At 40.8% G+C, this 24,014-nt stretch overlaps 1 protein-coding gene across 1 annotated transcript in view; it reads right to left on the bottom strand.

The window, feature by feature from the left end:
* The window catches only part of Sh3gl2 (SH3 domain containing GRB2 like 2, endophilin A1), a 193,874-nt gene extending 170,637 nt beyond the window's left edge, over nt 1-23,237 (bottom strand). The window contains exon 1 of the mRNA XM_070007839.1: nt 23,032-23,237. Coding sequence (XP_069863940.1) covers nt 23,032-23,076 — 45 coding nt within the window. The 5' untranslated portion in view covers nt 23,077-23,237. The remainder of the gene's footprint in view (nt 1-23,031) is intronic.
* Nucleotides 23,238-24,014: the final 777 nt, after the last annotated feature.

Below are 24,014 nucleotides of genomic sequence, written 5' to 3'. Positions count from 1 at the left end.
AAGCAGAAAAGGTCAGATAATGATGTCAGGAAAAAAAAAAAAAGTTCTTCTGATTTTTAAACTATCTGTAGAGAAGCTGAGCTGCAGACTGAGCCTTTCACAGGATGTGTAAGAAAGGGGAAAACATCAAGCACCATGATAATGGCAGGGTTAAGAACAAGTGAAGAGCTTCACCACTGAAACAGCACTCGCCAGACTTGTAGATCACACATCCAGCCAGACCATGATTCTAAAAGTCCACTCAGGAACAAGAGGAGGCTAAAATACCAGCACAATTAAGAATCTATCTTGCATGAGGAGAGTTTCTAAATCAAATTAATCTTCAAAGTAGCTTATTAAACCACACTTTAATAACCTGATAAGACAAACACATAAATCAAACAGACACACTTACACTTTGCCTTCCTTCAGCAATACTAATTATGAGGAAAATACCTTGCACAGCCTCCTGTTTCTGAGTCACCTAAGACACATGTGCTGCACAATCACAGGTGACAATGGGCCACCATTCTAAGTCTATCTTCATTCAAAGCCACTCTTGTACAGCAATGTTTGTTTGTGTGCTTGCTTGCTTTGTGCTGGTACTAGGCCTCCAACTTAAGGCCTTGTGCTTTTGCTCAGCAGCTTTAATCTTGCAAGGCCTGGTGATCTTGTTCCACTAGCAATCTACCACTTGAGCTATGCCAATGCAACCTATAATGGTTATTTTTAAATACCTTTAAAGGACCAAAATGTGAAGTTTTACAATCACTGAATTGCATTCGTTTAGGAAAATCTTCCAACAGATTATGCAGGAGAAACAAATTTCTTAAAAGTCTCAAAAATCTGCTCTCAACTCACAAAAGAATATGGGCTCCAGAAAGCTAAAGAGATTCTGCAGAGGCTGGAAAAGCAAGCTGACTTCAGAAATGACTTCATAGACTCTTTGCCTCAGAGCTCACAGCACTTTTCATTAAAGCCATTGTAAGTGCCAGGTACCACAGAAAGCCAAACCACCCACAAGGGCACACTTGTGCCCAGCAAGCTGCACTCAGTGCTCTACGTGTCCTCTCTGGACAGAAGTCTTGTTACCCAGACGTCGTGGTAGTAGTCTTTCCACTTTGTTTGGTATTGTTTTTCCACTCGTGGTTCCCTACACTTCGTATTCTCTCTCCTTAAAAAGCAAAAACCCACCAGATATTACCAACAATACTGTCATATTTTAAAAAGGACAAGTTGGACACCCAGTGGCTGATGCCTGTAATCCTAGCTATTCAAGAGGCTTAGATCTGAGGATCATGGTTCAAAGACAGCCCAGGAAGAAAAGTCCCCATGAGACTCATATCTCCAAAAACCAGACATGGTGCTGTGGCTCAAAGTGGTAGAGTACTAGCCTTGAGCCAAAAGCACTTAGGGACAGCACCCAGGCCCTCAGTTCAAGGCCCACATCTGACATAACATAAAAATAAAAGGGATTCCTGGACTGTTTCTGATCTTCCCATGGTGCCTCCACCGCCCTCCATTCTGCTCTGTGGGGCTGCCACGGCCTACAGGTCAGTCTTTTGTGAGAAAGCTAACAGTGACACATGCCCAGGGGATTTCCAGTCCACAGACAGAAGCATGAGGTAGAAAGGCTCACACAAGTCACTAGGAACAAAGTACAAAGCACTCTTCCAAACTGCCTGCGTCCTAACTGCTGCCCTCTTCCATGGATGCAACACACAGAGCCAATGGTGCTCTTTTCCTAAGGACAACACTAGCAATGGAGGGAAAGGGGGTGGTCTTCATCTAAAAGAAATGCCAGTAGAAGTCATTACAGCAGCATTCTTATGATGCTTCCGTACTTCTTGGACAAACAAGAATAGCAGCCATGAATTCAGAAGAAACCTCAGCAGCACCACTGAATTCACAGCTCCGCAGAGGGCTAGGCAGGTGTGCGACAGTCAAGCTAAATGCCTAATGGAGAAACCCACAGCTATTTATAGTTCTAGTACTTGGCTTAGAAACAAATTAGGCTGTCAATTCCTGCGGTAGCTCCTAAAATCCTTCCATTACTTGTTTTCACCTTAAGACCAGAAAGTGGGAACAGATGATGGAGTGAAAATAAATTTAGTGACAGATCTAACAAATCCAAAGTCAGAAGGAACACACAAATGCAAACTGCTCAGATACTGACCAGGAATAGCTACTGTCTAAATGCATATATATATATATATATATATATATATATATGTGTGTGTGTATATATATATATATATATTTTAAATATATATACATATATATGTGTGTATATATGTATATATATACATATATATATACATATATACACACATATATATGTATATATATATATATATTTAAAACTTATTGGCCAGACACAATTGTTTACTCCTATAATTCTAAATACTTGAGAGACACAGATTAGAAGGATCATAGTTCTAGTAGAGTCTAGGTTCATAAGACCCCATCCCAAAGTTAGGCGTAGTGGCTCATGTCTGGCATCCCAGCTTTGTGGGAAGTACAAATAGGAAGACTACAGTCCAGGCAAGCCCCAGGTATAAAAATGAGACCCCCTCAGAAAAATAAGAAAAGTAAAGAGGGCTAGAGGCATGGCTCAAGCAGTAGAGTTCCTGCCTAGCAAAGCATAAGACCCTGAGTTCAAATCCTAGTACCACCAAAAATGATAGTAATAATTTAAAAATATAGTCCAGCATATTAAGTCTAAAGTATATCTTACCTACTATTATAGGTACATTTCTATGATATTAGGCTTATTCTAGTCTGTTTTATAGTACTTTTTTTAGCTTGTAATAACCATGTATATTTTCTTATATCAAAATTAAAATGATTGCTCTGTGGATAAATACAGATTCCATACTACAGACAAACATACATACTATGACTTAGGTACTCACTCCCTACTATTTGACATGAAAGTTGTTTCTAATGTTTTGCAACAATAATTTCTAAAGTAAACAATTACCCACAGTTTTACATGCTTATACATCTAGCTTCTGTTGAAAGATTCCTTAACACTGAATTACAGGGAAGAGAATAGCTGATCTCTCCATACTCCTATCATCAAATTAGAGCCCATCATGATGCACAATCTGCCACCAACCCTCGGGAAGGAAAGGCAGGGGTATTAAAAGTTCAAGGGTAGCCTAAGCTACATAGTGAGACCCTATCTGAAAACAAAATCAAGAACCCACATTTATACAGTTTATCTAACTCAGTCATTGTCCTTTCAATCTCTGCCAATCTAAACAATGAAAGATGCTATATTATTGTTGATTTCCAGGCTGTTTACATTTGTACCTTGGCCACTTTCATAATCTCATCTAATTTTTCTATTAGAGTGTACATCTTTTTCTTACTAAGAGTTTAAGAGACTTCTAGGCCTTTATTTAAGGCTAGAATAGGACTCTTGGTAGATAATCACTAGCAGATGCTGGCTTTAAAACCAGCTGGTCTAAAAATTAGGAATCCATGGAACATTCCTCAATACAATAAAGGCTGTATATGACAAACCTACAGCCAGCATTATACTCAATGGTGAAAAACTAAAGCCATTTCCTCTTAACTCAGGAACAAGACAAGGATGCCCACTCTCTCCACTTCTCTTCAATCTAGTATTAGAATGCCTAGCTATAGCAATAAGATGCAGACATAAAGGGGATCCAAATAGGGAAAGAAGAAATAAAACTCTCCCTCTTTGCAGATGACATGATCTTGTATTTAAAGAATCCCATAGACTCCAATCCCAAATTACTCAAGCTGATTCAAAACTTTGGCAAAGTAGCAGGTTATAAAATTAACCCCCAAAAATCAATGGCTTTTCTGTATGCCAACAATGAGAAAAGTGTGGCTGAAATTAGGAAAGCAACTCCATTTGTAATAGCCCCACAAAAAATAAAATACCTAGGAATTGACTTAACTAAAGAAGTGAAGGACCTCTATGATTAAAACTTTAAAATCTTGAAAAAGGAAATCAACACAGAACTTAAAAAATGGCAAAACCTCCCATGCTCCTGGATTGGCAAGATTAACATTGTGAAAATGGCAATACTTCCCAAGGCTATCTACAAATTCAACGCGATACCTATCAAAATTCCATCCTCATTCTTCAAGGAAATAGAAGAGGCAATCCAAAAATTCATATGGAACAATAAAAGACCCCGAATAGAAAAAACGCTCCTCAACGGAAAGAACACTGCTGGAGGAATATCAATACCAAATTTCAAACTCTACTATAAAGCCATAGTAATCAAAACAGCTTGGTATTGGCATAAGAACAGACCTCAGGACCAATGGAATAGAATTGAAAACCCAGAAATGAACCTACAGACCTGTAGCCATCTAATCTTCGATAAGGGAGCTAAAACAATAGAATGGAAGAAAGACAGCCTCTTCAGTAAATGGTGCTGGCAAAATTGGTTAACTACATGTAGAAAACTAAAGCTAGATCCTTATATATCACCCTGCACCAGAATCAACTCCAAATGGATCAAAGACCTTGAACTCAAAGCAGACACTCTGAAAACATTACAGGATGGAATAGGAGAAACCCTAGGTCTCCTTGGCTCAGGCAGAAATTTTCTGAATAGAGACCCGGAAACACAACAAATCAAAGAAAGGTTGGACAAATGGGATTGCATAAGGTTGCAGAGCTTCTGCAGGGCAAATGACATAGCTGGCACGATCAATAGAAAGCCCACGGATTGGGAGAAGATCTTTACTAGCCATACAACAGACAAGGGTCTCATATCTAAAATATACTTGGAACTCAAAAAATTAAACCACCCAACAACAAATCCTCAAAGAAACAACTGCCCAATAACTAAGTGGGCAAAAGACTTAAAGAGAAGCTTCTCTGAAGAAGAAAGAAGGATGGCCAATAGACACATGAAGAAATGTTCAACATCCCTAGCCATAAAAGAAATGCAAATCAAAACAACATTGAGATATCACCTCACTCCAGTTAGAACAGCAAAAATCAAGAACTCTAACAACAACAGATGCTGGAGGGGATGTGGACAGAAAGGAACCTTACTTCATTGTTGGTGGGAATGTAAACTTGTTCAACCACTTTGGAATGCAGTATGGAGGTTCCTCAAAAGACTTCACATAGATCTCCCCTATGATCCAGCAATCCCACTTTTGGGCATTTACCCAAATGTTTACAAACAAGACCACACTAAAGCTACCAGCACAACTATGTTTATTGCAGCATTATTTACCATAGCTAAGATATGGAACCAACCCAGATGCCCCTCAGTAGATGAATGGATCAAGAAAATGTGGTATATATACACAATGGAATTCTATGCCTCCATCAGAAAGAATGACATTTCCCCATTTGTTAGGAAATGGAAAGGCTTGGAAAAAATTATATTAAGTGAAGTAAGCCAGGCCCAAAGAAACATAGGTCCCATGGTTTCCCTTATTTGCAATATCTAGTATAGGTATGAGTCAAGCGGAAAAGGTCAGATAATGTGATGTTAGGAAAATGAACCCTTAAACATGTATTTTAATGTTTTCATTTCTTTCATGCATGTGTTTCTAACGCATTTATAAGATTATTTCTTTGTTGCTTTGTATGTCCCTCCCCCACAGTGTAACCCCCGCTTTCACTATATTTGATGTCAGTATAACATGTGGAGGAGATGGGGACAAACAAGTCGTTTAAGGATTCAGGTGGACCTGTTGCAACAATGAGAAGTACAAAATGTCATGTCAAAACCAGCTTTACAATGTTGGTGTGTGGCGGGGAGGGGGGTATAATTGGGTGGGGGGGAGGGGGGAGGCTGGGAAGGGAGGTGAAGGGTAAACAAAGGAGGAGGCTGCAATGCTTGGTAAGAAATGTATGCATTATCTTGCCCATGTAATTGTAACCCCTCTGTACAGTATGTTCTCAAATAAAATAAAATAAAATATAAAAAAAAAACCAGCTGGTCTGCTTTGAAATCCTCTCTGTCGTTGAAGCCATGTATTCCTGACTAACCCTTCTCTGTACTTTTTGTTTCCTCATCTGTGAAAGAGAGTAATAAGACTCACCTCACAGGACTGTAAATGAGTTTAAATGGTGCCTGGACAATTAAGACAGTTTTCCAACTAAGGAAGTGAATTTTGAACTTCCAAACATAGAACTTTATAAGGGTATACCTTAACTTCTAGTTGAAATGTTGTATTTTTGAAATATGTATTTTAAATAGATATAAGCATCAAAATATGTCTACAGTACCCATTTAAATACACACGCATATACACATATTATGCATGCAACAGGACTGGGGACACTGAAGAACAGAAACACAAGGTCTCTTTCTTTATGCTTATCCTGAGGCTAACAAGGAAACAGGTGCTTGCAGAAAAGTGGTCCTAGCACTACTCTTGGAAAGTACAAGTTTCATTACACATGGAAAACATTTGACCTACCCTCCAAATGTGGGAAGGGGAAAATCTCCCTAAGAAAGTATCAAATGGGAAGCTTAAAGAAGAATAAAGTTAGTCAAGTATAAAGCAGAAGATAGCAGAGGAATATTCACAAGGAGAAAGCATGATGCAAAGCCTCCAAGGCAAGAACACTCACCGTAACACAATACCATCATGTGACAAAGACTTCAGACACAAAAGAGTTATCACATGGGCATATATCAAGAGCTGAGACAGAAGACACCAGCAAACAGTGTGTCCAAATGCTTAAAAAAAAACAAAACAAACACCCTTAATGCTGGGAATCATGGAGCCACTGAGCTTTTGTTTTAATCAGAGGAGCAACATTAGATTTGCTTTACAGGAAGCACTCTAGGCCTGGCAACATGGCTAAATGATAAAGTGCTTGCATAGTATGCACCATACTCTGGGTTTGAGTCCTGGCACCACACACATACACACACACACACACGTGTCATCATTACAGCTCCTCTTAGATAATAACTCAGAAGGGAATCTGACTAACAGCATAAACTATCTGAAGTAAAAATTATGTCCAAAGTCATATAGTATTATCTCTGAAAACTAAGGAATTTGGAGTATGAGGAATAAGATCTGTCCCACAGCTTGTAAGTTTGGGCTCCTACCGGTGATGTTTGACAAAGACTGATGAGGAATGGCCTTGCAACATTGTCTAAATCATTTTAAGAGCTTCTCTTGAATTGCATCTCTATCTTTCTTCTGAACATGAGGCACAGAACAGATGACTCATGATATGCCCTAAACAAATTAATTTCCTTTTATAAAAGATAATCAGGTCCCCTAAAGGTTACAGGCAGCAAACTCCTCAATGGTCAGAAAATGGTAGTCTGCTGTGGGAGGGACAGGACTGGGTCCTGGTTAGGATAAAGAAAAACCACTTCAGTTTCTCCTCCTGTACACTCAACAATAACCAAAAGCACACAATTTCTGTCACCAAACTGTGTTTTCTTTCCTACCAGCAACCAGTTCAGATGACATCTCCAGCAGATACCAGCAGAGTTTTCAAGTCAATTCAATACAGTCAACCTAGAGACAGCCTCAGATAACACAGGCTGAGGGCTTGATCCTAGGAGGCAGCCTCCATGCAAACACTTTAGATGCCAATCATGCACAGGTGCAATTGCATGCTTGTGCTTCTGACTAAGCAGCTTGAAATCAGTTCACACAACCTTCTCTTTGACTTAATGCACAGAACTCAGGGAAACAATCTGCTTACATCTGTCCCTTTCTTATAAACTGTTTTAAGTGACAGAAATGAACAGGCTGATGAAAGCACACTAGTGGTGATGTGTGGGAGGAGGGGCAAGAGCTTCCAGTCTTCTCCTGGTACACTGCCCTCCAAGGGACCGCAGAGACCTCCACATAGCTGGCAGCCAAGACGTCCTTCCAAGCCCTGAGATTCTGAGCTTTTTGCATGGGGGCTTCATTACATGGCTGCACTTGATTAAAGCACTGGTCTCTGGTGCACAACTTAATCTTCATTCCCTTTTTCCTCCTTGGTGGACAGGACTGGAGCTGAAAGTGTCAACCCTCTGATCGTACTGTGGTTTTAGAGCAACCATTATCCTAAAACTATCTAGGGACCCCCGGATACTAGTTGTCTCATTAACAGATTTTATTTTGGAGGTTCCACAGGGTTGGGAGGGTTGGGAGTTTTTGCCAGGAAACCTGGACCCAGACTAAATACATATTTCAGAGATCACAATTCCCATTAACACTGGATTCCCTCCATTAGGATATCATTCACTCACCTTTATATTTACATGTAAAAGTCTCAGGTACTATTAGTACATTGACCACTTACAAAGTCTGAATAAACTATAAATTCACACTTGCTCCAGCAAGAGACTTGATTTTAAGTAAATGACAGTAATTTCTCCACTTACAAAACTAATGCGATGACTAGGCATAATGATACACACCTGTAATCCCAACTACCTGAAAGGCTGAGGCAGGAGGATTTCTCAGTTCAAGGCCAGCCTGAGCAGTACAGATAGACCTAGTCTCTCCAGAGGGGCAGGTAAGAAAGAGAGGAGAAAAGAGAGATGGAGAAGGGATGGAAAAAAACAGAGAGAACGTTAAAAACAAATGTATTATAATGATTCATTTTTTAAACAACATTAAGTCAACCTTATGGTTCAGTTTACATATCAAATCAAATGGGTTAAGAGACACCCTTAGCTGATAAAACATTATATGCCTCTAGATATATGGAGAATGTTTCCAAAAGAAACTATCATTTGAATCAGATTAAACAAAGATCACACAATCCCTTGACAGTCTGAATAGAAGGAAAGGGTGAATCTTCTAAATCTGCACTTCATTCCCCCTGGACACTTGGGACTGGATGACTTACTCCGGCAGCTCCACAGGTTCTCAGGTCTCATGATGAAAAGTTCTATCTCCAGCCAGTTCTCAAGTGTTTACATTCAAACTGAATTACACCACCAGCTTTCCTGGTTCTTCAGAGTGTAGACAGCAAGCATGTTGAGAGATTTCTTAGCCCTCATAACGGCAGGAACCAAACCCATAATAAATTTCCTCTCATATCTATGTCCTATAGGTGGTTTTGTTTGGCCAATATACTCAGTATACTGACTAATATACTCAGTAATATAAAATGAATTCAGTTGCCAGAAAATGTAAACTTGAATACAGGAACCAGCTTAAAATACTCATTTCTTAGCTCACAGCAGTAATGTACTTATCAAGCTGAATGGCAAATCTGGGCAACAGTCAAATTACTCAACCACACAGAAACTGGCTGAGTTTACTTGAATGGTACATAGCAGCAGGCAGTAGAGACAATGTCACTGGGTGCAAGAATCCAGATGTTATAAAAGGTGAAGTGGTATATGTTATATGGTATAATCATAACTCACTGTCTCATAAAAGTAGACTCATCAAATGTAGACAGCTCCCAGAGATTTCAGAAGTTCTCTGTTTAAGCCATCTCTAAAAGTTCATGGGGAAAAATGTATTAGAAATATTTAAACCTGTGTATCTTGAGATAGGAAGTAGTTGAAAGGGCTGATGGAGGAAATAAGTGCATCTTAATGATCATAAGATTTGTACTAAGCAGTTTAAGTTTGAAAAGATGGAGACATTTCTCTAGATTTGGATGGAGCTGGACCATTCGATGTCTTCATCAACACCTCTGGAGAAGACACAGGTGATGAGTATTGCAAGGACCTGAAATTTCGAACTGGGTTTAGGGCAATGGTAATACCATAAAAAGTGAAATAAATAAAAAGATTATATGTGTGTGCACTTCCATGGGCCCTAAGATACACAGAGAATAATGGATGAGATGAACAGAAAAGAGCTACTGGAAAACAATTTTAATTTTTTAAGTTTAATTAAAAATCCCGTCTGGTCAGATGAAACTGTGTGGAAGGCCAACTACTGCAACAGGCAATCCTGTCACCTTATCACTTCAAAGGGAACAGCCAAGAACTCAGGAGACCACCTCGTTCCTGCTGTTCCAGTAATAACATGATAAACTTCTCCGGAACTCCTCCAAGGACAAAGAATGAGATAATAATAACCACTCCATGTCCATGACATAGGACTAGTAAATCTCAGTTAGCAGAAGAAAATGGCTAATAGATACATAAAGAAACATTCACATTCTTAGACATAAAGGAAATACAAATCAAAAGTATACTAAGATTCCATCACACCCCAGTCAAAATGGCAATCATCAAGAAAACAAAGAACCACAAATGCTGGTGAGGATGGAGTGTGGGAAGGCCTTTAAATGCTGCTGGTAAGAATGTGAACTAGCACAACCACTCTGGAAATCAGCATGAAGGTTCCTCAAAACTAAAAGATTTACTTTATTGCAAATAAAAAGCATGGGACCTATGTAGTATATGTCTGAGACAAGCAGAAACGGTCAGATAAGTTGATGTTAGGCGAAATGGACCCCAAGATAAGGATTCAAATGTTCTTTCTTGAGATTGTTTCTAACATACTTATAAGATGATTTCTTTGTTGCTTTGTATGTCCCTCCCCCACGGTACATCCCCTGATTTCACTGTATTTGATGTTGGTATACTTTGTGGAGGGGAAGGGAAAAACTTTGTTTAAATGGGGATACAGGTGGACCCACTGCAACAATGAGATGTACAAGATGTTATGTTGAAAAATGAACTTTACAACTTTGGAGGGGAGAGAGAAGGTGGAAAGGGATGGGAAGGGAAGGGGAAACAAAGGGGGAGGCAACAATGCTTGATAAGAAATGTACTCATTACCTTGCCCCTGTAATTGTAACCCCTCTGTACGGTATTTTCACAATAAAAAAAGATTTACTTTATGACCCTATGCTCCTGGACATATTATCAATACACATCAATATACAAGAAAGACACCTTCATGTCCATGTTTTTAGCAACTCTGTTCACAACAGCCAAGCTATGAAATCAGCTTAACTGTTCAACAAGCCAAGAAAATATGGTCCACATATTACATGAATTATTATAAAAATGAAATTGTCATTTACAGGAAAGTAGGTTGAACTGAAAATCATCCTGTTGAGCAAGACAAACTCAGAAAGCCAAAGATCACATTTCTGATCATTTGTGGAATCTAGACTCTTAAAATACTTTAAAAATAAAGGATTGTTTGGAGGAATGAGGGGAAGGATATAGGAAAAAATAAGAATTATAGAGAACAAATAATATAAATTGCCCCTATATTAAAAAAATTCTAGCATACTGTTGGGGAACTAATCATCCAAAACCTTTACAGTTCTCCACAGTATGTCATCAAAGTTTGTTAACAAAGCTGCTGCTGTTACTAGCACCCCTCGCAGGCTGATAAGAAAGGACTTAGCAGAGTCACTGTTTACAACTGCCAGGGTTCACAAAATAAAGTATCCCCCCCCCCAAAAAAAAACCACCATCTAAATATAACAAATGTTAAGCATTGTAGAGAGAAAAAAATGCTAAATACACTTGAATATTTTTGTTCAAGTTCTGGGGCTTGAACTCAGGGTCTGGGCTCTGTCCCTGAGATTCTGTGCTCAAGACTAGTGCTCTATCACTTAAGATACAGCTCCACATCTGGCTTTTTTGGTATTTTATTGCAGATAAGAGTCCCATGGAATTTCTTGCCTGGACTGGCTTTGAGCAGCGATCCTCAGATCTCAGCTTCCTGACTAGCAAGGATTATGGCTGGAGACACCAGTGACTGGCTTAGTGACTGTTTAATGAAACACATTTAATACATTTCATATATGTGGCAAAAGAGACTTTTTATTAAAAATCTAGAAGTTTGCTAGGCAAGCCGCTATATTCCTTAACTCCAAGCATTTGGGAGGCTAATGTAGAAGTGTAAGTTTAGAGGCCAGACTGAACGAAGTAGTTAAAGACATGTCTAAAAATGAAAACTACCAATCCCCTCACAACAACACAAAACAAATCCTTTCAAAATAATGAAACAACAAAATCCTAAAAACTCCAATGTATAAATAAATGAAAACTAAAAACATAGAGCATTATTTGAGATTTCAAAAACAAGCTAGAGTTTTACCATCATTTGTATATAATGTATATATATATATAGATTATTGTATGTGTGCCTGTAAGTATATGTATGTGTGATATTTCCACCATAACCATAGCCACAAAAATGAAATGTATTAAATGCTTTTCATTAAACATGTATTCGAGCCAGTCACTGGTGTCTCCAGCCATAATCCTTGCTAGTCAGGAGGCTGAGATCTGAGGATCGCTGCTCAAAGCCAGCCCAGGCAAGAAATTCCATGGGACTCTTAACTCCAATAAAATACCAAAAAAGCCAGATGTGGAGCTGTTTCTCAAGTGATAGAGCACTAGTCTTGAGCACAAAATCTCAGGGACAGAGCCCAGACCCTGAGTTCAAGCCCCAGAACTTGAACAAAAATATTCAAATGTATTTAGCATTTTTTCTCTCTACAATGCTTAAAATTTGTTATATTTAGATGGTGGGGTTTTTTTTGGGGGGGATACTTTATTTTGTGAACCCTGGCAGTTGTAAACAGTGACTCTGCTAAGTCCTTTCTTATCAGCCTGCGAGGGGGGCTAGTAACAGCAGCAGCTTTGTTAACAAACTTTGATGACATACTGTGGAGAACTGTAAAGGTTTTGGATGATTAGTTCCCCAACAGTATGCTAGAATTTTTTTAATATAGGGGCAATTGCTGTTATTTGTTCTCTATAATTCTTTTTTCTCCTATATCCTTCCCCTCATTCCTCCAAACAATCCTTTATTTTTAAAGTATTTTAAGAGTCTAGATTCCACAAATGATCAGAAATGTGATCTTTGGCTTTCTGAGTTTGTCCAGCTCAATCCACTTCTCCTTTGCTGCTAGGAGAGTCATGCAGTGTCCATGTTGCAAGCCCCAACCAACTGAACATAAACAAAAGTGACTTCTGCTTTTATGCATTTTCTGCTGTCATACAATAAATTACCACAAATCTGTCAACTTAAAACAATATCCATTTATTTAGCTCACAGTTCTACAAATCAGAAGTCTGGGCCAACTCAACAGGACTCTATGTTCAGGGTATGACAAGGTCAAAGTCATGGTGCTGCAAACTGGATCCCTGTTCTTTCCCCTTTTCCAATCAGGTTGTTGACAGAACCCAGGTCTTTAAGGCTGTGCATCTGAAGTCCCCACCTGCTCTACTGGCATTATTCAAGACTTGTTCTTTGCTCCTAGAGGCTCTCTGCTCTCCCAAGACCCCTCTACCTTCACAACTGCATGGCCAATCCAGCTCACTGCGCAAACTGTTGGTATGGACTGGTGTATTGTTCCACACATGAAAAAATAAATCAGAATGCTCAGAATGTACAGAGTTCAGCACTGTACTGCAAACACTCCATTCATTTTCCTCTATTTATCTGACCAATTTATGCTGAAGGCATGCTGCCATTCACCAAATCTACATTTTTTGCTTTGCTCCATAAATTAAGCACTGCACATCTGCCTTACTTTGGGGGTCTCAGGCACATTTTCATAGAACTAACAGTAGTAAAAGCAGCAGCAGATCATACAACAACTGAATCAGCACTGATCATTTAGACAAAACTGCGGGCAACGCAGGACTGTCTGAGAGTTTCTTTGTACCAAAGGAGCTGTGTGGAAATGTATGTGTGGGAATTTAAATTTTTGTTTAAGAAATTTATTGTATCTATTTTGGCATTTATGTGCATATTTATTTTCTGAGCACCTGCATAAATCAAATAAATAGAATAGTAATTAAAAACTTCATATAATGATAAGGAGTTTAATGTAATTACAATCTCTGACTGCCCCTTCTGCTAACAGCCAGGGAAAACACCCTGTTTTTAGAAGGCTTCTCCTCCTCTTGTGTTACATCATGTAAGTGCATTGTAAATAATGTAATGCAACATTCTTGGAAATGACATCGCCTTATACCCAGGTTGCACTCATACTCAAAGGGCAGAGACTATCTATACAGAACTACAGTCATTAAAAGTCTTTGTATTTTGCCTCCATAACCCTCTTTCAGACTTGGCTGTAAAGATCACCCATGTTTTCTCAGACTTTCCCTCCTTATACAGTCTTGAAAACCACATGCTAAAGATAGCAGAATCCATCCAGGACTCCTGAAGTAAATAACAGGAAACAGAGGGAAAGGAGTCAATCAACAAAAGCCAGTTAAGAATTCTTGATTAAGCCATAAAGTCTACATCAATGCAACCAAGGTATGTAATGTTGAGATGAATGCAACCAAAGTCTACTGGGGTAAAGTTGGTTTGAGAACATTTCGACTGTGATAATCGGCTATGGAACTGACAAGAAGAAATCAGACCTGACATCTGAAAAGTTTTTGAAAGAACTTTATTGCCCAAATTAGCCTTCAGACATGCATAAAGTCTGTGCATGCAACACAAACATTAAATTTAAATAAGCAAGAAACTGAATGAAACATCATACAGCTCCCCAGAAGCCACACTCTTGGGTACTCTCATTAGATCTGGCCAAAAAGAAGAAGAGGAACAGAAGAGTTTTTCCCAGATTGCAGAACCAGGGTAAAATAAAATAAAGTAAAAACCAAGGCATTTCTTTCTCCAGGGTTGGGGATTTCATAAGGCCTACCCAGCAGGATGGCAGCACTCTTAGATGCCTACCATTTTTTGCCTTCCAAACAGGAGTGTTCTCTGTGGATAATATCCTGTACATTTAAAATATGGACATATGGTCTGTGACACGAGTCTATACCTTATACCTAAGTGTTGGGGTATTTCTTAGCATTATAGAACTGGCCCAACATGGGACTATGGAGACAGCTGTTTTGATTTTAAGCACTACTTCTACCTATTCATATATTGTAAGTCAGAAAAGGTGAGAAAATATCACCTAAGGGTCCTTCAGAAGCCTAAGTGTCTAAGAAATCTTCTAGGTGTTCTTCCAAAGTGGTACAGGTAGCTTTCCCCATACTGACCCCACACACTGTACACCCAACTCACGCCTACCCACACTAAACACAATTTAACTGGGGAGAGGGGAGATAGACTATGAAAAAGCAATCACATTTTTATATCCAGAATTTAGGAGTATAAAATGTTCATTGAAGTTACTTCCTAAAGCACTAAATATCTGAAGAGACTTTGAATGGCAGGAGAATATTTTGTTGACAGTCTGCAAAAGACTTGACAGGTTTTCACTATCATGACATTTTAATAGGTATAGCTATTATAAAAGCTCTCTTAGCCATCCTTTTTTTAATCCATTAAATACCATACAAATCACTCTTAAGCATCTGAGCTCCTACATTTGATCAGGGATACAAATAAAATCTAGACCAAAACTCACTGAGAAAGGTTGCAGTGTAAAAGTTTTAAACTTCATATTCTGTCTCCTACTGCTTCAGCATCTTCATTTACATAAACGGTGTGCCTGCCCCAGTGACTGCACATGCAGTGTGATAAATTTCGCCCCATCACAAGTTCCCCTCTCTGCCTTCCCCAGACATGACCTAGTAACAGACGTACCCATTTCTGATCTACTCCACGGTGATGCCAAAAAAGGCACACACCTACAGGTCTTCCTTCACTTTCCTCAGCTCCCCACCTCCTCACGCTGTTCTCTCAATGTCCCCCGAACACCACACACACACACACACACACACACACACACACACACACACACACACACACACACACAATGTGGTTTCCTTTCCATCTCACTAAGATCTAAAAGTAAAACCATTTTCTTGAGCCTCTCCTGTGTCCCTTCTTGTGACCACACCTGGCTGACCATTTTATTTGAAAAGGAATACAAGAAGAGCAAAAAAAGGAAAATGGAAAAAGAGGACATCAAGAAATCCATTGATCCTTTATCCATCTAGTATCTTACCTTATCTAGTATCTTGGCCTTCAATTCAGAAGGATGTTCCTCCCAGGAAGTCCCATTAGGTATCCACTTTAAACCCTGGAGCGATTCTCATAGGCCACCTTCTGTCCAGTTCTCATTAGTCTCAGTCTCTCCACTTCCCCAAGCTACCATTCTAAAGAGAGCCCTCATGCTGCCTGAGATTGGGACTCTACAGAAAACACAGTCTTGAAGAACACAGTCTGCAGAATTTGGGCCATCTCCCTGAAGGTTAAATGGTTCACAAAACAGTCATGTCTTGCCATTGAGAAGATGCTTTTATTTTTTTTCCATATAGACAGAAACCAAAATTCATAGAACCTCAATTTAAAACATTAAAGAATTTTATAAAGGAGTAACCCCTCTGTACAGTGTGTTCACAAAAAAATAAAAATTAAAAAAAAGAATTTTAAAAAGGAAATGTTTGCAAAGAAGAAGACTCAGTCCTAAAAAAATAATTTCAATCACTTGCTAGTTTCAAATCACAAATCCCACAAGTTTATTGCCAAGGTATCAGGAGAGCTACAGGCCATTACTAACTTTTTACATAATCTAAGTTATCCTTCTCATACAGGCATGGCACTGACCTGCACTATCTTTGTCAATCCTAAACGATTTCTTATATTTCATTGCCCCAAAACTAATTTGGAGAAGAATGCATTTTCATCAGACATTCTGAGCCCCATAGCAGAGCTGATGCAGTAAGGACTGTTATACTGTTCCTTTCTCCCCTGAAAACACGGTCAAGTTTTGCACAGCAGTTGTATTTCTGTGTGAAGGACAGGCATTAGGAACGGCTTTAAGAAGCTGGTGGTAGATTGCAAGACTTTTGCGTATAAAAATGTGGCATATAGGCTGGGTAGGTGGCTCACACTTACGATGCCAGGTTCTGGGTACTGAGAAGCTGGAGTTCAGGAAGACAGCAGTTCAAAGCCAACCAAGGCCAAAATAAAAAAGTTACCAAAACCCAATTTCAACCAATAAACATGTATGGTGACATGTATCTATGATCCTAGTTACATGGGAGGCATGGGGTGGAAAACTGAAGTGCCAAAGCACAAGCAAAAACTTAGGGCCCTATTTACCCAAATGTCTACAAACAAGACCACACTAAAGCTACCAGCACAACTATGTTTATTGCAGCATTATTTACCATAGCTAAGATATGGAACCAACCCAGATGCCCTTCAGTAGATGAATGGATCAAGAAAATGTGGTATATATACACAATGGAATTCTATGCCTCCATCAGAAAGAATGACATTTCCCCACTTGTTAGGAAATGGAAAGGCTTGGAAAAAATTATATTAAGTGAAGTAAGCCAGGCCCAAAGAAGCATAGGTCCCATGGTTTCCCTTATTTGCAATATCTAGTATAGGTATGAGTCAAGCAGAAAAGGTCAGATAATGTGATGTTAGGAAAATGAACCCTTAAATATGTATTTTAATGTTTTCGTTTCTTTCATGCATATGTTTCTAACGCATTTATAAGATTATTTCTTTGTTGCTTTGTATGTCCCTCCCCCACAGTGTAACCCCCGCTTTCACTATATTTGATGTCAGTATAACATGTGGAGGAGATGGGGACAAACAAGTCGTTTAAGGATTCAGGTGGACCTGTTGCAACAATGAGAAGTACAAAATGTCATGTCAAAACCAGCTTTACAATGTCGGTGGGGGGGGGGAGGGGGTATAATTGGGTGGGGGGAGGGGGGAGGCTGGGAAGGGAGGTGAAGGGTAAACAAAGGAGGAGGCTGCAATGCTTGGTAAGAAATGTATGCATTATCCTGCCCATGTAATTGTAGCCCCTCTGTACAGTATGTTCTCAAATAAAATAAAATAATATTAAAAAAAAAATACTTAGGGCCCTAACTAAAAAATGGCTAAAGCAAAAAAAGGGCTGTGAGTATAGCTCAAGTAGCAGAGCACCAGCCTAGCAAGTCCAAGGCCTTGAATTCAAACCACAGTATTGCCAACAATCATGTGGTTTTAGAAAATATAGGAAATGGAAAGACTTGGAAAAAATTATATGAAGTGAAGTAAGCCAAGCCCAAAGAAACATTGGTCCCATGGTTTCCCTCATTTGCAATATCTAGTATATGTCTGAGTCAAGCAGAAAAGGTCAGATAAGGTGATGTTAGGGAAATGAACCCTAAGATATGTATTCAAATGTTTTTTTTCTTTCATACGATTGTTTCTAACGCATTTATAAGATTTTTTTTTTTGTTGCTTTGTATGTCCTTCCCCCACAGTATAATCTCTGCTTTCACTGTAAAAAAAAGAAAATATACTGCCCAATGACAGATCTGCCAAGGAGCCCTGAGGTGAGCAGTAAGCCACACTCAAGATTGTAAAAGCAGGGCTGGGAAGGTGGCTCAGTGGTAGAGCGCTTGCCTTGCATGCATGAGGCCCTGGGTTCCATTCCTCAGCACCACATAGCAGAAAAAAAAGCCAGAAGTGGCGCTGTGGCTCAAGTGGTAGTGAAGAGCTAAGGGACAGTGCCCAGGCCCAGAGTTCAGGCCCATGACCAGACCCAAAAAAAAAAAAAGATTGTAAAAGCAGCAGCAATTTCACCACTTAGAGAAAGTAATTAAGGACGTGAGATTAAAAAAATAAAGTTATAACGGAGTGTATATTTACATACTTAATAAGTTTAACATCTCTCACCTAATAAATGCATACACAGTTTTATATAACATTTTCTTAAACAAAGCATCTATAAGACAGCATTTTAAATGTCATGAAAGCATGAAGAAATCAATTAAAACAGAAAGGTGTACAACACCAACGTAATTAAATTTTCCCAGATGAAGAATCTGAGTATGACAACAAGCACATACCACATGGTACCACTATGCACAGTCCACCAGAATGATGTTTGTCACTTAAAACAATCAGAAGACATGGTCTACAGTAAGAGCTATGATTTGAATGTGTCTTCCAAGAGTTTGTATGTCATAACCTTGATTCTTGAGCACAGAAGAGTTGGAAAAAGGGCCTGGTAGAAGGTGTTTGGACCATAGGGGCAGAGTCCTCATGCATAGATTAATATTAGCTTTACTTACATGAGCAGTTCACATGCTAAGAGGAGTAGAGAACACAACTGGCAAAGTGAGTTGCAAAAATGTGAGAAGTCCCTTGTGTTTTGCCTCCCAAACCCATTCACTCACTTGAGTTCTGCAATGAGTTGAAGCAGCACAGTCTTCATCAGACATGGCCACCAAGTCTCAAAATCATGAGCCAAAATACACCACTTTAATGAATTACTCCAGCTTAGCTACATCTAATAGCAATAGAAAATGGACTAAGACAGTAGATGTATGCCTTAGTTCAGGCTACTATCACAAAACACCATAAGCTGGGTAACTTACCAATAATGGAAATTTACTTCTCATAGTTCTGAGGTCTCCAGAAGAGTAAGATCAGAACACTAGAGGACTCCGTGGCTAGTGAAAGCTAGTGATGTTTCAAAAGGATGGCCCTCATTACCATGCCCTCCCAGTCACATGAGGGTGGAGCACTCCCTGCAACTTCACAGTCGGGCACTAATTCCATTCCTGAGGGCTGAGTCCAAAGGACTTAATCACCTCCTAAAGCCATCAACTCCTACTATGTCATTAGCAATTAAGTTTCAAAATGTCAGAGAAGGAAGGAGTGGCATTGTCCGAAAGGAAATGATATACTCTTTATCTGACTTATGTAACTGTAACTCTTTTGTATATCACCTTTATAATAACAATTTAAAAAGCATGAGTTTGAGGTGAGAACACATTTGGACCATAACAAGATTCCTATCAAACTGACTTAAAAAAACAAAAAAGAAAAAGCATATGTCTGCCACACACGGAAAGAGAAAATTACATTCTTTACAGATGGAAATGTCCTTCTACTGTGAAGTCAATAATTAAACAGAATGACTTTCCTTGAAAATGGGACACTGAAGTGAAGATCAGGCCAAACTGGAATAGAATTCTCAATCCAATATGACTGGTGTCCTTATAAAATATGCAAATTTGGTTTTAGGGAAAAATAAAAGAGAATGCCAGTGCATGTGAAAACAAGATACATCCAAGAGATGGATCCACAAGACAAGCAAAGCCAATGACTGCCACTGAAACTCCAGGGACTGGAAGATAGGCCTGAAGTAGATCCTTCTCAAACAACACAACTCTGTGACCTTGAACTCAAACATCAAGCATCTCCAAAAATATAAACAGAGCTGGTATGCTGCTTGAGCCACTCAGTTTGTGGTACTTTATTACAGAAATTCTATGAAATTAATATAAACCATATAGAATTAATATGAAATATTTTATTCTGAATATAATTTCTAGAAAGAATTGCTAGAAAGAACACATAATCTATCCAGAAATATGTCCACATCAAAGGCATGGTAGATGAAGTCTAAAGCCCATGTTTTGTACAAGGGTCATGTTAACAGAAACCAGAGTTATTTTTCCCTAAGGTGCTTCATGTTTAAACAAGTGAGAAAAATGTGATTATTGCTTGATGAAATGGAATCTCAGAATAAAACAGAAAAGTGAATTTGCTCTGTTTTGCAGCTTTAAAAAACCTTATTTACTTCAATAATATGGTTCATTATATCTTTATGAACAGTTGCTCATAAAGTGCACTAAATTAATAAAGTACACTAAATAAGATGATGAATTTCACCATTTGAATTACCATTGGGCTGAAAGGATTTCCTCAGTAATAAATTTCATTTGGCAAGAGCATTTCTCACCTCCAAATAGTAAAGGTATCAAAATAACTGTTGGCAAAGGGGGAAAATCATCAGTTCTAATATAAGACAACAGTTGTGACATATGTTCATCAGAAACTCCCAATCAGTGATACAAACACTGAAGATATACTGCTCTATTAATGTAAATGCCACTCCTCATTAGCATAAACAAAAAGCTTAATCCCAAGGAGATGAGAAACATTTGTCTTCTACTCATAACAGAAGTTATACTCTTCAGCAGGTCAGTTCACAGACAAAAATACTTCAAGGTCCAAAGCTCCTACTAGGGATGAAATTAGATTCCTGAAACAGGCCTGGGAAACATGACTTATAAAAGTAGGACTTGACTATTTCCCTCATATCTCTGTGGCACGCAAACATTAACACTGGCTTTATAGGCCCTCCAACACACACACACACACACAGGAAGACTAACCTTTGCCTTAAGTTTTCTAAGATTGGGCTCCAGCAAGTCATGAATAAGAGACTGTGTGTACTTCACCTTCAAAATAAAAGACTTTTCAGTAAAAAGAAAAAAATGACACTATAATTCTGAATTTGGATTCAGAGTGATAAATGGCCATCTTATCCTAAACAAACTTCCTCCAACCACATAAAATGTTCTACCATACTGAAATTCAAAATGCCATTCCAAACTTTAGAGATACATATAACTTCAAGATTTAACCCAACTGGAGCTATAACAGTTATAGGTTAGCAAAGCTAAAAATTATACCTTCAATATTTTCCTCATGCCTCATTATTATTAGGATAATATTTTATCCTAAGGAAATTGCCCTCAATGTGAATAGTTATCATTTAAAGCACATCTTAGGTGTATGCTGCAAACTCAGTGACTCCCACACCAACTCTGAGAAATGAATGTTATCCTCACTTTAGCAAGGACAGTGCAGACACCAACTTGCTCAAGGTCAGATAGCAAGAGTGGGATGCAAATCTCAGTCCTTCCGTTTAAAAGCTCCTAACTTCTTGTGGGAGCGGAGATATAGAGAGAGGGAGAGACCGAGAGAGACAGAAATGGGTGTATGTTGATTAATTCAAGGCCTTGTTTACAGAAGAGACTTGAAATTTTAAAAAGGTTGGGAAAAACAAAAGTCCTGCAAGAATCCTGGGCATTATGTGTGTTGGTTTCATAAAACTAAAGGAACTTGAAGTATAAAATGTATTAGAAGCCTTCCTAACTAAAATCAATGGTGCATTTTGCCCAAAAGGTCACTGAAAAATATGGTAAGAAGCATTTTTACGAAAACAGCTTTCTTGATTTCATTAGTTTTCCAGGTATTAACTAATTCTTGAAACACAAGACTATGGAGATAGAAATGATGCATTTGCCTGAAAACACACAGAATATATGAGATGAATTTCCCACTCCATCAACCCACCGAACTTAACCAAGGTTCTAGAAAACACAATCTGCACCTATTCTGTATGCTCTCCAATAGAGCTGTGCTAGCCTGGCACAAACCTCACTGCTTCTGATAAATTACCAGAACACTCAGTATTAATTAAGGCAGGTCGGGGGGGGGGGGGGAGAATTTAAGACTAAATTATGGGGGGGGGGAGTTAAATCAACTAAGTCCTTTGCTAAAGATCTCTTAAACGTGAGCCAATTTTAGAATTAAAAGCAAAAAAGGCTATCCCACACCTTATGTAAGAAATAGGTCACCTCGTGAAGTACTCCTTCATCTTTCCTTCTGTAAAATTCACCTGAGTCCAATGAGATGATTACAATGTGAGCCCTGTTCTGCCATAATCACAATCCATTAACCCTATTGTAAAAACACAAAGCCAAACCAAACCAAACTCGAGCACTCTGGGAGGTGGAAAGCAACATCCCAAACTGCACGACGCTGAAGTTTTCTACCATTTGGTGCTACCTCGGCCGCCAAAATGTTCACGACCCAGAGCCCTGTGGTCCAGCCTTGGTCTGCGGGAAGTTTCCCCGGGAGTTCTCCTGGGAAAAGTTGGAGGGCTGCGCTCGGGCGCAGGCCGCCGGGTCCTCCAGTCCCGGGAGCCCCGGGGGGTGAGGCGGGGAGCCCGCCCCGCGCGCCCGCCCCGCAGCCGCCCCCCCCCCGCGCCCCTCCGCCCCGGCGCGGGCATCCATCCCCGCCAGCGCATCCCAGGGCCGCCCGCGCCCCGGCACCGCAAGGTCACCGGGGAAGAAGCGACTTTACATAATCTCCCGCCCGGCCGGACACCTGCGCTGCGCGCGCGCGCGCGGCGGGGCCGCTGCGGTGCCCTCCCCGCAGCGCCGGCCCGGGGTGGGGGGGACGCCGGGGACCCGGGGCACGGGGCGGGGGGAGGATGCGGGGCGCGGCTGCTCCGGGCGCGGCGCCGGGGCCAGGGTCCCCGCCCGAGGCTCCCACGCGCCCCCCGCGGCCCCGCCGGGGACCGCGGCTCCCCGACACACCTGTCACGCGCCTTACCTGCGTGGCTTTGTGGAACTGCTTCTTCAGCCCGGCCACCGACATGGTGCGGGAGGACGCGCGGACGCGGGCAGCTGCGGGTGCGGAGCGAGAGGGCCGAGCCGGGCGGCGCGCTCGCCGGGCCGCCGCCGCTGGTGCCGCCGCCGGGGCTGTGGGCGCGGGGGCGCAGAGCCGAGCCGGCGCGGGCTCGTGCGGAGAGACACCCTGACGTCAGGGGCGGGTGATGCGGCCTCTTAAAGGGGACGCGGGAAGCCCCGCCCCGGACGCGGGGCTGGCCCCGCAGGTGCCCGGGCGCCCCGTACCTGGGCCCTGGGCGGCTGACGCGGGCGTCTGGTTTGCCCCGCAGCCGCCCCCCGGCCAGAGGTGCCAGAGGTGCCAGAGGTTGGAGGCGATCCCGGCCCCGCCCGAGGTGTGGCCCGTGCCCGGGAGGACGGCGGGGCACAGGTCCCGCGGCTTGGCCGTCAGGGCAGCAGTCAGCAAGACGCAGGTGACTCGCCGGCTCCCAGGTAGCCGCAGTGGCGCTGCCTGCCGACCGCCCTGCTGCCCTTTGAGCCGAGCCCTCTGCAGCCTGCAGAGGAGTGGCGGTGTGTGCCTTGCCCTGCGTGGTTGGCCACGGGGAACACCGCCCTGCGCTGGCTTCTCTGCCACTTAAGCCTCTATCACCTTACAAAAAGCCAACTTTTTTTTTTCTAGTCTGATATAACCACTGAAAAAAGAAAAGAAAAAAAAAAAATTAAGGCCAAACAGGTACGCAGAATGGAACTGAGGTATTAATGACTACAGTAAATCCCAGCCGGCCTGTGTAAAAGCCTGGAGCGGCGATCTGAAAATTAAACTAAAAGCAGAAGAACTAGGGGTGTGGCTCCAGTGGTGCAGTGCTTGCCTAGCGAGCATGAGGGAGCACCCCACCCCCCACCCCCAAAAAAGAGCCCATTGCTCAGGTCTTGTGTCTAACCCAGCTTTTCAGTAGGCTGAAATCTAAG

This window comes from Dipodomys merriami, unplaced genomic scaffold (genome assembly GCF_024711535.1).
Source record: "Dipodomys merriami isolate MVZ:Mamm:240054 unplaced genomic scaffold, mDipMer1.0.p SCAF_11, whole genome shotgun sequence".
NCBI classification, from domain to species: Eukaryota; Metazoa; Chordata; class Mammalia; order Rodentia; family Heteromyidae; genus Dipodomys; species Dipodomys merriami.
This window is presented reverse-complemented; position numbering and strand designations above follow the sequence as displayed.